Source organism: Prionailurus bengalensis, chromosome B4, assembly GCF_016509475.1.
Source record: "Prionailurus bengalensis isolate Pbe53 chromosome B4, Fcat_Pben_1.1_paternal_pri, whole genome shotgun sequence".
NCBI classification, from domain to species: Eukaryota; Metazoa; Chordata; class Mammalia; order Carnivora; family Felidae; genus Prionailurus; species Prionailurus bengalensis.
The window spans coordinates 138,670,928-138,684,876 of NC_057358.1; the positions used below are offsets into that span (position 1 = coordinate 138,670,928).

The following is a 13,949-nucleotide window of genomic DNA, read 5'->3' on the forward strand; positions in this document are numbered from 1 at the left end:
AGGCCAAGTGTAATTTCTTGTTGCCCGTAACACTCTTCAAGATCCTATGCCTTTTTCCGTGGCAAGAAGTGTCAAATGTGGACAGAGGGCAGGCAAGATAACTCACGGGGGGCTTAATTACTGGGAACAGTCACAGACTCAGATGATTATCGGGCTCTTATTTGTGGAGGCAGATGTTCCATTTTTTGAGATGGGATTCAAGCCACCACATTTATATATACGTACCAAAAAAACACACACACACACACACACACACAAAAAGCCATAAGCAAAGTAACTGGCCTAAGACATTCCTGTTTTAAGAAAACATCTTTAACGCCAAGATCTTGTTTCCCCTCATGGACCAACCCTCTTCCTGAGAACACCTAGAAACACAAGATGCAGTACTGAGTGACTCAAGGCTGGGTTACAGAGCCACGACCAGGTAGAAAATGGAAATCTGCAGAAAGGAGCTCAGGGTCTCCTTCCGCTGATGGTTGTCAGCTGAGCCTAACAGAGGAGCAAAGCTTTCCAGGCTCCTGGGGCTAGGATGACAGAACCTGGGATTCGGAACCCACCCAAGGTATGTGGGGGTGCCCGTCGGAAGCAAACACGAGGGACAGCCACACCACCATTCTGGCATCAAATGATCTGTGTTTTCAATACGATGTTCGGCACTCGATCAAAAATAACCACATACCCAAGGAGATAAGACAGTGTGTGTGAAAACCCAAGAGACACAAGAAAGAATGGATGGAAACAGACCACCCCTGCCCCCGCCCCCGCCGCCCCGGGTGGATCCATAAAATAGAATCATCAGACATAGACTTGAGGACAGACTTGAGGAATCACAGAGCTTTCAAGGAGACAGATTCAGGTGACCATTAGACTTACTTTTGTAGGTAAATGTTACACTTCGGGAGACAAGATTGAAGCTACCATGTTGAAAGACATGTAAGGAGATGGGAAAACAGCACTGCAACTAACCTAAGATACTCATGTTTATTTTTATTTTTTTTTAATTTTTTTTAACGTTTATTTATTTTTGAGACAGAGAGAGACAGAGCATGAACAGGGGAGGGGCAGAGAGAGAGGGAGACACAGAATCTGAAACAGGCTCCAGGCTCTGAGCCGTCAGCACAGAGCCCGACGCGGGGCTCGAACTCACAGACCGTGAGATCATGACCTGAGCCGAAGTCGGACGCTTAACCGACCGAGCCACCCAGGCGCCCCAAGATACTCATGTTTAAAGACGGCTTCAAGTAAGAGAATAGGTTAAAAAAAACAACAATGAAAGCACTGCTTAAAAGAGACGAACATAAAATATAAGGATTCAGAAATGTTGAAAGTAAAGGTTAGAAAAAGACACATCACATAAACACCAACCAAAAGAAAGCTGGTGTAGCTCTATTAATGTGAGACAAAGTAGAGTGAGACAAAGGGAGACAAAGTAGATATGAAGGCAAACAAAAAATTCTAGACATAAGGCAATTTTCATAGTATGACAGAGTCACTTGTCCAGGAAAATAAAGCGATTCTAAATTTGTATGCACCTCATAACATAGCCTCAAAACGTATAAAGCAAAACTCGACAGAACTAAAAGGAACAAGAAGGGTTGCAAACTTTTAAAACTCACTTCTCTCAGCAACTGAGCAGACACAACAATCAACAATGACATAGAAAGTCTGAATGCCACAATTAACAAACTTCACTCACTTGATGTATATAGGACACTACAGAACACAGCTATAGAACACACATTCTTTCAAGGCATAGGTGCCACATACACAAAGAAACGATGAAATGCTGGGCTGCGAAGCAGGTCTCGACACATTTCAAAGGTCTGAAATCACACAGCATGCCTTCCCTGACCTGCAACTATGCAAAAATCAACAACAAAATTATTTACTAGAAAACGCCACCTGTTTGCTAATCCAGAAACATACTTCTAAATACCCAAGGATCGAAGAAGAAATCATAATGGGAAACAGAAAATGTTTTTAAGTGATTACCAAGATTATGCAACCAATAACGTATATTGGTTTTTAGTCTTTTTAAAAAAATGTTTAATGTTTATTTTCCTTTCATTTTTTTAAAATGCTTATTTATTTTTGAGAGAAAGAAAGAGAGTGCAAGCAAGGGAGGGGCAAAGAGAGAGGGAGACACAGAATCCGAAGTAGGCTCCAGGCTCTGAGCTGTCAGCACAGAGCCCGATGCGGGGCTCGAACTCAAGAACCGTGAGGTCGTGACCTGAGCCGAAGTTGGACGCGCAACCGACTGGGCCACCCAGGCGCCCCTTTTGGTTTTGGGTCTTAATCGAGAGTGAAATAAAGAGAACTTTTTTACCTTTTTCGGCTTTGTCTCCATTTGTCCACAGAAGTTTAAGTCAACGTCCTTAATCTCCCTGGCTATGCTCTTTCCTTGCAACAAAACCCTGAGGCCAGTGGATCAACAATAAAAATGACATATGTCTACAGACAAAGGCGACAGAATGAATTCCAGGCCCATGCACAGCAACTGCTCACCACCTCAGGTCTGTCGCCGGATTTAAGAGGGGCAGCATTCAACAATGGCCAGGTTATCTCCCTTGACAATGCCGGCGAAGCGAGGGCGCCTGAGTGCAATTACCCAAATTGTTCGGGCTGCAAGAGGACTACGTAGCTTGTCTGGCCTGCCGCGGAGGCCAGGGACACCTACGCGGCTGCCCCACAGAGCTTACAGGGTCTGCAGGAGGCCTGTGTTCAAACACACCACATGGCAATAACCCAGAACATTCCAGTAACGCCCAGCTGACCGGCCTTCGGGCCCTGGAGCGCCCTTCTGGGTGGCCACCGAGGTCTGGAGGATTCCCCCCAAGGCCACCACTCTTGCCACCCAGCCTTCCACAGGGAGGGGCTGGCCACAGTCCCTGGCCAAAAAAAAAAAAACCTAAATTTTTGGATTAGCTACCCATGACGTAATTACTCAAACAATACGGGAGTCTGCGGCTTTCAGTGTTGTTCCTCCTGAAAGCATACTTTTTTCCTACGGAGACCCCGCTGCCAAAGGAGAACCTACAAGTTCCAATTCATCACCTGAATCGAAAGAGCCAATTTAATTTGTTCCCACCGTGAGATAACCACAGAGAAAAATGCCATCCTGAGGCAAAAGTGTGCTTGCCAAGTTCTGGCCCGGACCTAGCTTCTGGGACTGCCTGGAAACCTCTGAAGTCACGAGCTACTAAGGAGAAACAGCGACAGCTGAAATTATCGGAGGCACAGAGGTACCCCCTTCAGCACCCCCGAATGGGTCCGCGCTGGAAATGCCGCTGAGCGGTGACGCAGGTGAGCCGGGCAGGTGGAAGACAGAGAGGCTTCCGTCAGGGCTCTGAGCCCCCAGCCCCCCTGCCCGGAGAGGGTTAGTCGTGGCCCCCTGGCACCCTGTCCTCACTGATCCGTGGGCGAGTCTGGGGCCTGCCCGTCCACTGGGAGCCCTCGAGGTCCCGCCCCCACTGACTTCCGACACAGAGCCCACAGGGGGCGCTGGACAGTGCCTGTGTCCCCACCCGCTGCCCCTGCCATTTCCAAGTGCTTCCAGGTGGACAGCCCACAGGGGCGATGGGAGGGGGTCCTGTGGGCACTACAGAGCCCGGGGCACAAGGGAACCACGGGGCCCAGAGCCCAGAGTCTCTAGGCCTCTGCTGAGCAAAAAGAGATTGGAGTGGACGCTCCGTGGGGTCCATCTCACGTCTGACCTTCTGACCACAGCACAGCCTACTCTGGGAACTAAGGCCACTCCTCACTGGGCAGAAGGACCAGTCCCTGGGCCCAGGGCACTGGCGAGGAACAGGTCCCACGTGCCGCTGCTGCATCAGGAGGCGGATCAGCTCTGAGAAGGGTCAGAAAGTGGGCTTTCTAAGAGGGACCATCCCTGGGTGTGGCCCCCTGGCCGAGGGGCTCGGAGGTGGAGGGTTTACTCAAGAACCTCCTGTTCCCCCCGTCACTGTAGACAGAAGGCACCAGGAGCCGAGAGAGAGCAGGCCCGTACCCAGGCTCCCCGGGTGGCAGGGTCTCCTGGGCCCTCGAATATCGCAAAACCGCAGGCTGGCGTCGAGGGTGAGAGCCCCTCCCTCCGGCCACCAGGACACTGGGCCAGAGGCACGAAGGCAGCCTGACAGGGCCGCTGGGTGACTTCCACAAACGGCAATAACTTTCCTTGTTTTTCCAAGTGAAATCTCTGTGGGGCTGGGAAAATGCAGGGGGAGCTCTTTGTGGCACAGAGATTAACGAATACGGTGTGTTTAAACCATCTCTTAAAGGTTTTTAGGAGGGGCACCTGGGTGGTTCAGTCGGCTAAGTGTCCGACCTCGGCTCAGGTCATGATCTCGCGGTTCGTGGGTTCGAGCCCCGCGTCGGGCTCTGTGCTGACAGCTCAGAGCCTGGAACCTGCTTCGGATTCTGTGTCTCCCCCTCTCTCTGTCTGGTCCTTACCCGCTTGTGTTCTCTCCCTCTTTCAGAAATGAATAAACATTAAAAAAAAAAGAAAATAAAAGGTTTTTAGGAACTCTGCTTATCTGACATTTAAAATAGACAACACAGCAAATTGCAAAAAGGTAAAGAAAGCACACGCGGGAGGAGACTCAGCGTTCGGGACGTCGAGGAAAGCCCCGGCAGAGCGCGGGGCGCAGACCTGCACGCGGCACCCCAGCCCCGGGCCCCCCATCTCTACCTGAAGGTGCAGCTTGCGTCCCCTCTAGTTCCGAAATGCCCGCAGGGCACAGCCGCTGTCTACAACACGCCTTGGCTGAGTTTCGCAGCTGAGGAGCTGGGCTGCTGGGTCCAGCCGGCCCGTGCGCCCCGCCCCCCGTCTCAGGAATAATGGAAGAAAAGAAAGTGCTGGAATCAATCCCCCCAGGGGGAATCGTGGCTGCACACCGGATTCCCTGCGCTCTTCCCTGGCATGAATGGCGGGATTGTGCGGCTGGCTGGGAAAGCAGGCTCGTGTTTCCTTTCTTCCTCACTCTGGGGACCCCGCCGGGCCGGTGCGGGCGGAGGGAGGCGGCGCAGGGGTGAGGTTCCCTGGAGGGAGGCGGCGCAGGGGTGAGGTTCCCTGCCTGTGTGCGCGGGGAGCCCGTGCTTCCTGGGGGGGGGGGGGGGTGCTGCCTGGGCGGCTCTGGCTGCCCCACTCAGCTCGCCCGGGGTGGGACGTGGTCCCCCCTCACCTGGAGACGCAGCCTGGAGGCCATGCCTGCGGTGGCCGCCATCAGCACGCCGTCCTCCTTCCTGGTCCGGAACATGAGCCCCAGGTACCAGGGCACGGAGATGGTGATGTCCAGGTCGCTCCAGGACACGACGCTCTCCCCGCTGAAGCGCTGGGGGTGAGGCATGACTGCGGACACAGAAACGCGGGGCCCCAGGTATCAGACGAGCCTCTGAGAACCGTTGCCGGCTGCAGGGGGGCAGGACGGGCTCCCGGGAGAGGAGAGGGAAAAATTTCTGGGCCTTTTCCACTGCAATACAAAGGCCAGTCTCAGGGGCACCTGGGTGGCTGGGTCAGCTGAACGCCCACCTTCGGCTCAGGTGGTGCTCTCACGGTTCGTGGGTTCGAGCCCCACGTCGGGCTCTCAGCTGTCAGCGCTCTCCTCTCTCCCTGCCTCTCCCCTGCTCACACTCTATCTCAAAAATAAACGAACCAACCAAACGAAAACTAAGGCCAGTCTCGGGCGTCCATCTCTAGGTCTCCGAGCACAGGAGCCAGCGGCTTACAGAAGCCCACCCGGTAGGGCACGCGCCACTTTCCCGGGGAGTGAGGCTGGGGCTTGGGGGTTCCCAGCCCTGGCCAGGGCATGATGGGGGGGGCTCTCGGGCTGGATGTCGTGGCTCAGAATCCTTGGGCTCAGCAGATGGGGTGCTGGGGGGCGTGGTGAGCCCAACCTCCCTGCCCCACGTGACACCTACTGGGTGGGGCGCCGCCGGGGCAGGGGCGGGGCTGTGCGGGGAGCCCGCGGGGCGGGGGCGGGGCTGTGCGGGGAGCCCACGGGGCGGGGGCGGGGCTGTGGGGGGAGCCCACGGGGCGGGGGCGGGGCTGTGTGGGGAGCCGATGGGGTGGGGCGGGGGCAGGGCTGTGGGGAGGGTGGTCTCCCGGTGGGACACGTCGACCCTGTGGCCTAACCAGCCCTCATCTGTGTCTGGGGGGGGGGGGCTCCGATGCCCAGGTATGCGGGCCACTGTTTCTCTCTTCCTGGTCGTGGGCACAGAGGTGGGAAGGCCGCTGGCCAGCCGAGGGCTCCAAATGTTTGGGGGGGACCACGGAGCTGGATCAACACCCCATCTGTGCGTTACCCTTGCACAAACGGGGTGCCGGCCAGCCTCCCCGTGTCCTCCAGACCCCGGCTGTCACACAGAGGAACATCCCCCAGGCGGGGCGCACCCGCCAACAGCACAGGGCACGCCAGCTGGCGGCTGCCTCTGGGGGACCACAGCCTCACGGGCCCCGGCCCGTCTGTTTCCTGCTCTTACAAATCCAACGCTGGCATCTGTTCACTCTGGCACAGCCACGGCCGGCCGGGCCCCACGGCCTCCATAACAGGAACTCTGGGTGTGGGCGTGTGTCCCACCGGCGGCCGGGCCCCCCCTGCAGCCAAAGCTTCCTGCATCACCCCCCCATCCCCACCCTCTCTCCCCGCCGGGCCCAGGCCTGGGGACGCACACGCCATCGGAGGCTGCGGCCCTGGCCGCGCCAGCCCGCGTGAGCCCCGTCACCCGACAGCGATGCGTCCGAGGCCCCGAGGTCGGGCGGGCACGGATGCCAGGCCCTTACCTTGCTCACAGTTCTTTCCGCCGAACCGCAGCGGGCACTCGCACACATACGTGTTCCACCTGCTCACGCACGTGCCCCCGTTCTGACACCATGTCCGATCACAGAAGTTCCTCTGAGCGTCACAACCTGAGGACACAGGGCACGCGGTACGGTCTCAGAGCGGGAGACGTGAAGGGATCGTGCCTCGGGGGGACCGGTCACTGCCCCCGACGCCAACCCCGCGGTGCGAAAGCAGCCCGGTGAGCAGCAGCCCCGAGGGGAGGCGGACAGGCCGGGACCCTCTGGTGGCAGTCCGATGGTCAGACCCGGAATGGTACAGGAAGCCCTGCCCGTGTCCAGGGACGTCGGGTCACCTGGTGACATGCTCAAGACCGGGGGACCGAGTGCCCTGCCCAGCCCGGCGGTGTCACCCCAAACGCCCAGGCCCCAAGAGCAGCACATCCGTGAGCCCGGGCCCCCCTCCTAACAGCCCACCGCTAGCTGCACACAGGTGTGGTCAGCTCTAGGAAGAAGTCACTGCCCAGGACGTGGAAGAGGCCACCAACGCCCCGGCCGGTCGTTCGCACCTGCCCTGGTGCCGTTGTTGGCAATGAAGCTGGCCATGTCCACGTTCTTCCCGTCCACGGACAGGTTCCGCATGCAGCCCACAAACTGCCGGTTGTGCACGGGGAAGTCTTCGGGCAGGTTGGGGACGCCTCCCAGGAGCAGAGGGCCGGTCAGATCCAGGGACCTGCGGGGGCAAAGGTGAGAGACAGCGTCGGGGGCCCTGAAGCTGCCGTAACATCCCGGTGGCCGCCAGGCACACCCATCCACTTGAACGTCCGTAACTGAACGGGGAGGAGGGGAGGCGGGCAGCCCACAGGTCAGACCACACACGGCAGGTCCCGGTTCTGGGGCCACCACGGGCTTCACGTCTCTCTGTGCCTCAGACTCCTCAAACCTGCATCAGAGCCGGGCAAACGGGAGTCCCACCCACTGCCTGGGCCGATCCAAGCCAAACACGCAGCCCAGCAGGCACGAGTCAATGCCAAATCGTGGCACTACCCCTCCCCCCCACCCAGGCTCTGATGACCTTAAAGAGGTCACAGCACGCGAGAGCCCTGGTTCCACACGAGCAGCGGGGTGGCCTTGGGCAAGGGGTCTAATGTCTCCAGGCGACAGCTTTCTTCTCAGTACAATGGGCACAGCTGGGTGGGGGGAAACAGGCATATTTCATTCCCGTGCCCGGCATGGGATCGGGTCCTCCCAACTGTGGATGTCGAAAGCTTCTTGAATGCTCCAGCACGACGCAATCAGGAAGGAGCAAAGCTCTGGCTGGTGGGGCCGGCATCACAAAACTGGCCTTAGGGCTGTCTGGGCTTCCGAGTTAGGATGACCCGGCATGGGATCGGGTCCTCCCAACTGTGGATGTCGAAAGCTTCTTGAATACTCCAGCACGACGCAATCAGGAAGGAGCAAAGCTCTGGCTGGTGGGGCCGGCATCACAAAACTGGCCTTAGGGCTGTCTGGGCTTCCGAGTTAGGATGATCCACAGAAAACCTCCGGGACGTACCAGAGGGAGGTTTACTGACCCAACACCGGACCGCAGGGACCCGTGCCTGGTGGATCGAGGCCAGCGATCCCACGGTCTCTGGGGTCATCAAGCCAGCCGTCACAAGCCAGGCCGTTCGGGGTTGGTCTGGCCATTACTTTCGGCAGAACTGATGAGAGGACTTATTCTAGAAGGTTCTAACGTGTCAGAGGGAAGGTGCCCCAAACAAGGGGAGGGAATCGGACTCCAGCCTGGACGGGGCCTGCCAGGCCGTGGGGCCCCAGGTGCCCTGCCTCAGGGTCCCGCCCTGGACGACCCTGCTGGGAGCAGCCGTCACAGGGGGTGACTGCCTGGGCCTCCCCCGCCAAGCCCCGGGGATGCTCACTTCTTGGAGCCGCTCTGTGTGCCCTGGGCAGCGCAGCTGTAGTTCCCGACGAGGCCGCCAAAGCGCACAGCCACGGCCGTGTCACAGTCGTCCACGGTCACCACGGCCACCTTCTCTCCAGATGGCCCGTGGGGCAGGCCCAGGCGGCCGATGTTGGGCTGTGAGAACAGAAAGCACGGAAGGCATGAGTGTGTCCCCTTCGAGCGCCCGCGGTGGGCTCACCAGCGCCAGCACATGCCTCCCGTCCGCAGGGGATGAGGACGTGGCCAGGCCACATGTGGACGGCCTTGTTTTAAATTAGTTCCCCCAAAGCGGCTGTACCGGGGAGCCCTGAAATTCACGTCCTTCCCAGAGCTTCCGAATGTGCCCTTATTTGGAAATGAACGGTCTGCAGGTGTAATTAGCTAAGCAGGGTCACGCCACAGCAGGGGGGGGACCCTGATCCGATGTGACCGGTGACCTTGCAAGGCAGGCCCAGAGACAGACACACGGGGAGACGCCACGTGGCAACGGAGGCAGAGACAGAGTGCTGCGTCGGCAGGCCAAGGAGCACAGGGGCTCCCCGGCACCACCGGGATCTGGGACCGTCCCCTGGTGCCCGCTGACAGAGCTGGGCCCTGCGGACACGGTGACCGCGGCCTTCTGGCCTGCGTTACCGTGTTGTCCTAAGCCACCTAGTTTGTGGTATTTTGCTACAGGAGCCAACGCCAAAGCCCTGGGACGCCTCGGCCACACGCCTCCCGAGCGGGCTCCTGCTCACCCCTCCATGTTCCTGGAGCGTGGACCCCCGGGTGCTCCCGGTCACTCCTGGGCCCAGGGGCCTCTCCTCGTCCCGGAGTGACCCTCCCATGCCCTTTACTGGCCCCAAAGTCAACCACCCTTCATGCCCCAAGGCCAAGCCCCACTTGCCTCCTAAGCCTCCCCCCTCGGCCGTCCCTGCGGGCCTCACACACAGTCTCCCCACCTAGGGCTGGTTACAAGAATTCCTCTGGAATCGGTGACTTGGGGGGTAACCGGCTCACTTCTGGAAGAAGCAGGTTCCCTTCTCAAGGAAGCTGTGGTTAGTGTCCAATGACAGTAACACCCAGCCGGCCCCGCCCCTGTCCCCGGGCGTCCCCCACCGGTCTCCTGGCCTGTCCCTCAAGGACACTGAGCACGTCCACCCAGACAGCCCTCGGACATCCTTCCAGCGCGAGGCCGGGAGCCTGACAACGTGAGTGTGCGGGTCTCAAAGTTCCAGAAATACAGCAGGTGGCCAGAGGGCTGGTACGGGCTGGGCCAGGCAACCTCCCCCGTCTGTCCAACTCTCAGACAGATGGGTGGCTGGTGGTCCGCGTAGTGCCACCAGGCCTCCCAGTCGGCACACGGCTCCCTCCTCCCCACAGACACACGCCTTCTCCAGCCCTCAGCAATCCTTCCCATCACCCCCAAAACCAACAGGCCCAGTGTCCCCACTTGAGAGTTCTGGGATCCGCTTGTGTTTATAAGACGATACAAACTTGTATTTCTTTACAACAGTATTGGAAACGAGGAGCTGTAAACATAATAGAGGATTAACTAAATCACCTCCGTACCTCTTAATAGGAAAATAACAACAACACAGTGGATGCCAAAAGAAATCTTCAGGTTTTCAGAGGAATAAAGAAGCATCCATTCGATGGGGCACACTGGACCAGAAGGCAGGACAAAGAAGCTGCTGGTAACAGGAGCTCAGCCAGGTGGCCACACCGTGTGATGCCAGGGGGTGCCCTGTTCACCCTGGTGGTGCCCCCCCCCAACCCCGTCCCAAGTTGGGCAGTGCACAGCCTGCACCACTGTACATGGTGATGCCGGGGAAGCCTACCACTCCCTCTTGGCCAACCATCTGACTGCACAAGGCCTGTCACTGAACCTCAGTTTCCCTGTCTTTAAGAAATACAAATATTAGAATACCTGTCCTCACTATGTTACAGCGACGTCAAGAATGACATTAAATGAGATACACGAGTCTCCTGGAAAGCCTTCTTCGGTAAATCTAATGCCACCCGGTATCCTGGTTCCTGGATAAGCTTCTTCAGTTTCTTTTACACCAGTTGATGATCATGAGACCTGATAAGCTCCATCCTTAAAGATTTCGCTTTTGGTTATTCAAGTCAGATGAGTATAAAAAATAATCGGCTTGCTCGCGCTGTTACAGCAGCCCGCTTTGGAAAACAGGCACAAGTGCCTATTATAGGACGCTTAAGTGTTAGCTGCCATCCCTGGGGAAGAACCGTCCCCAGGCTGTGTGGCCCTGAGTTATCTTTAACGTATAATCTGCATTTTGGGGGGATGGGCGGGAGACGTCTCTGGAGACGAAAATGGCATTTACACTTGCAAAGCTCTAATGAGGCAGAGCTCCTGTTTGCAAAACCGCAAACCGGCTCAGAGCTTCAGGATCCACGCGGGATGGGGGGGAAAACGAGGCAAAGACTCCCCCCTCCGCCTCCTGCAAAAATCAACCTTGGTATTTAGAGCAGCCCACCCTTACGACGGGCTTCAGGGGCACCTGGGGGGGCTCAGGCGGTTGAGCGTCCGACTCGTGATCTCAGCTGGGATCATGATCTCACGGTTTATGGGATCAAGCCCCACGTTGGGGTCTGTGCTGAGCGTGGAGTCTGCTTGGGATCGTGTGTCTCCCTCTCTCTCTGCCCCTCCCTTCTTGTTCTCTCTCTCTCTCTCTCTCAAAATAAATCAACTTAAAAAAAAAAGAGAGATTTCAAAACCTGGTGTTACTTCATCAAAGCAGCAAGTGCGACTTTTAGGAGAACAGACAGTTTCCGATAAACATCGTCCAACACCTGCTTCTCGATTCCTGCTCCCGGACCAGGGGCCGTCAGGTCAGAAGCGAAGGCCCTTTCGGCCACAGAACCACACATTCTCAGATTCAGAACTGAAAGGGCCAGCAGGGGAGACACAGTGAAGTGCCCGGGAGAACCCCACCATCCCGCCCCTCCCGAGGCTGCCCCAGAACACGCAGCACGAGGGACAGCGACCTAACACGCCCGCCAGCCTGCTTAACGCACGTGATGACAGCCACCGCACAGTCAGCCCCGGCGGGAGAACACCAAGAGAGCATGGGGGGGCGGGCATCGTACAGGAAATCCGTACGGCAGGGGACTTGAGACGCACGACTTACACACAGAGGTTAAAAGGACCTGGCAACGCCCGCTGCTGGGGACAGACCCGAGACACTTACAACAGAGACCCCCACAAAAACCCGCTCACTGGTGTTCACGGTAGTGCTGCTCACGAGAGCACAAAGGCACAAACAACCCAAACGTCCGGCAACAGAAGAACGGATAATCACAACGTGGCCTCTCCATTCCACCGAAGTTCGATTCAGCCTTAAACGAACAAAGAATTGACACCAGCCACCGACCGGATGAACCTCCAGGACATGATGCCGAGGGAAAGCAGCCACCAAAGCCCCCTGTTGTAGGATTCCGTTTCCAAGAGATGCCCAGAAGGGGCAAGTCCACAGACAGGAAGCAGGCACGGGGGGTCGGGGGCTGGGGGAAAGTGGGAGAGACCGCTGGTGGGTACAGAGTTTCCTTTCAGGGGGCCGAAGATACTTCCCATCTTGACGGAGACAGCGGGCTGCACGACGTTGCAAATGCACCAAGTGCCACAGAGTTGTTCACTTTATTATTACTTTTCTTTATTTTACTTTTTAAAGTGTATTTCATTTTGAGAGAGAGAGAGAGAGAGAGACAGAAAATGAGTGGGGAGAGGGGCAGAGAGAGACGGGGACAGAGGGTCTGAAGCAGGCTCCGTGCTGAGAGCAGAGAGCCCAACGTGGGGCTCGAACCCACAAGCCGTGAGACGGTGACCGGAGCCGAAGTCGGACGCTCAACCGACTGAGTCACCCAGGCGCCCCCCGAGTTGTTCACTTTAAAACGGTTCATTTTGGGGGGCGCCTGGGTGGCCCATTCGGTTGAGCGTCGGGCTTCGGCTCAGGTCACGATCTCACGGTTCGTGGGTTCGAGCCCCGCGTCGGGCTCTGTGCTGACGGCTCGGAGCCTGGAGCCCGCTTCGGATGCTGTGCCTCCCTCTCTCTCTCTCAAAAATAAACTTCAAAAAAATAAAACGGTTCATTTCATGTGATGTGAGTTTCAGCTCAACAAGAAAAAAAGCCAGTTTCTTCTGTCTCTGAAGCGGGGATGACAGTGCGTGGCCTTCCTGCGGAGACGGTCACCGGCAGGGAAACGCGTGACAGAGGGAAGGTGCTCGGTCGGGGTGGGCCGCGCGCACGTCACCGCACAGGCAGCCGTGACGGGGCAGGACGGAGGAGCAGGACAAAGAGAGCAGCAGGTGCCTCTGGTCTGGGCTCAGGTCATCTGTTCTCGCCCGGGGAAGACAACGCGCGTCCCCTCCCGCGCGGCCGGCACGTCGACGGAATCCCCAGCGGGAAGGAAATCGGAGGGCCGTGGGAGCACCAGGCTTACTTCTGTGCGTCCACCCGTCGCGTTTGAAAAAGACAAAGCAGTCTGAGCCGCTCGTTGGGGGCGCTGACGCGGGGATCGGGCACAGGCAGAGGAGAGCGCTGAGACTCTGTGCGCACGGAAGGGCGCACAGGGCCGAGAGAAGACAAAACGAACAGCCCGGATGCTCCTAAGAATCGTTAAAAGTGTGCCACCCGTTTGCACAGAAGAAAAACACCCGGGAGATAGAGACGCCTCGTGGCAATGATTCTCACAACCAAAGGGGCTGGACACAGGCTGGGCGAAGGCTGGCGTCCCCCAAACCGAAGTCACCACTTAGGGTCCTGTCCCTCTTCCTTTCCCTTCAATTTATTTTCTGCGCTGGGTGCAGACCCTCCCCCACGCTTCCTTCCAGATGCTCTAGAGCAGCCGGTGGAGATTTGCCTGCGTGTACAAAAGCGTCTGGTCCTTACAAAGCGCTCACGTTTCTACAGCCTTTTAACCTGCTGCAAACAATTCCTCATCGGGGAGGCGAGTGGGGTTCAGTTTCAAACGTGGGCTGCAGGGGAAGGCGGCGCGGGGGCTCCTCGAAACCAGATACCTGGAGCGGCCAGGCTTGGGAACGGAGTGGATTCCCGCTCTGTGTCAGGAACGACCAACCGAAGTTTGCACCAGAGAATTCACATGCGGCTGGGCTGCGGGAACGTCGCGAGAAGTCAAAACGCAGTCTCGAACGCATACCCCGCCGTCGCTTCTCAAACACAGCGAGGTTCAGACCGGACGGGAGGGCTTGCCGAACACAGCCCCACCGGC

General features: G+C 57.7%; 1 protein-coding gene across 1 annotated transcript in view; it reads right to left on the reverse strand.

Annotated features, from left to right (window-relative positions):
- The window catches only part of CELSR1 (cadherin EGF LAG seven-pass G-type receptor 1), a 138,119-nt gene that overhangs the window by 34,520 nt on the left and 89,650 nt on the right, over nucleotides 1-13,949 (reverse strand). Inside the window, exons 6-9 of the mRNA XM_043562926.1 lie at nucleotides 8,695-8,852; nucleotides 7,345-7,508; nucleotides 6,779-6,904; nucleotides 5,181-5,347 (exon numbers count right to left, since the gene is read on the reverse strand). Coding sequence (XP_043418861.1) covers nucleotides 5,181-5,347; nucleotides 6,779-6,904; nucleotides 7,345-7,508; nucleotides 8,695-8,852 — 615 coding nt within the window. The remainder of the gene's footprint in view (nucleotides 1-5,180; nucleotides 5,348-6,778; nucleotides 6,905-7,344; nucleotides 7,509-8,694; nucleotides 8,853-13,949) is intronic.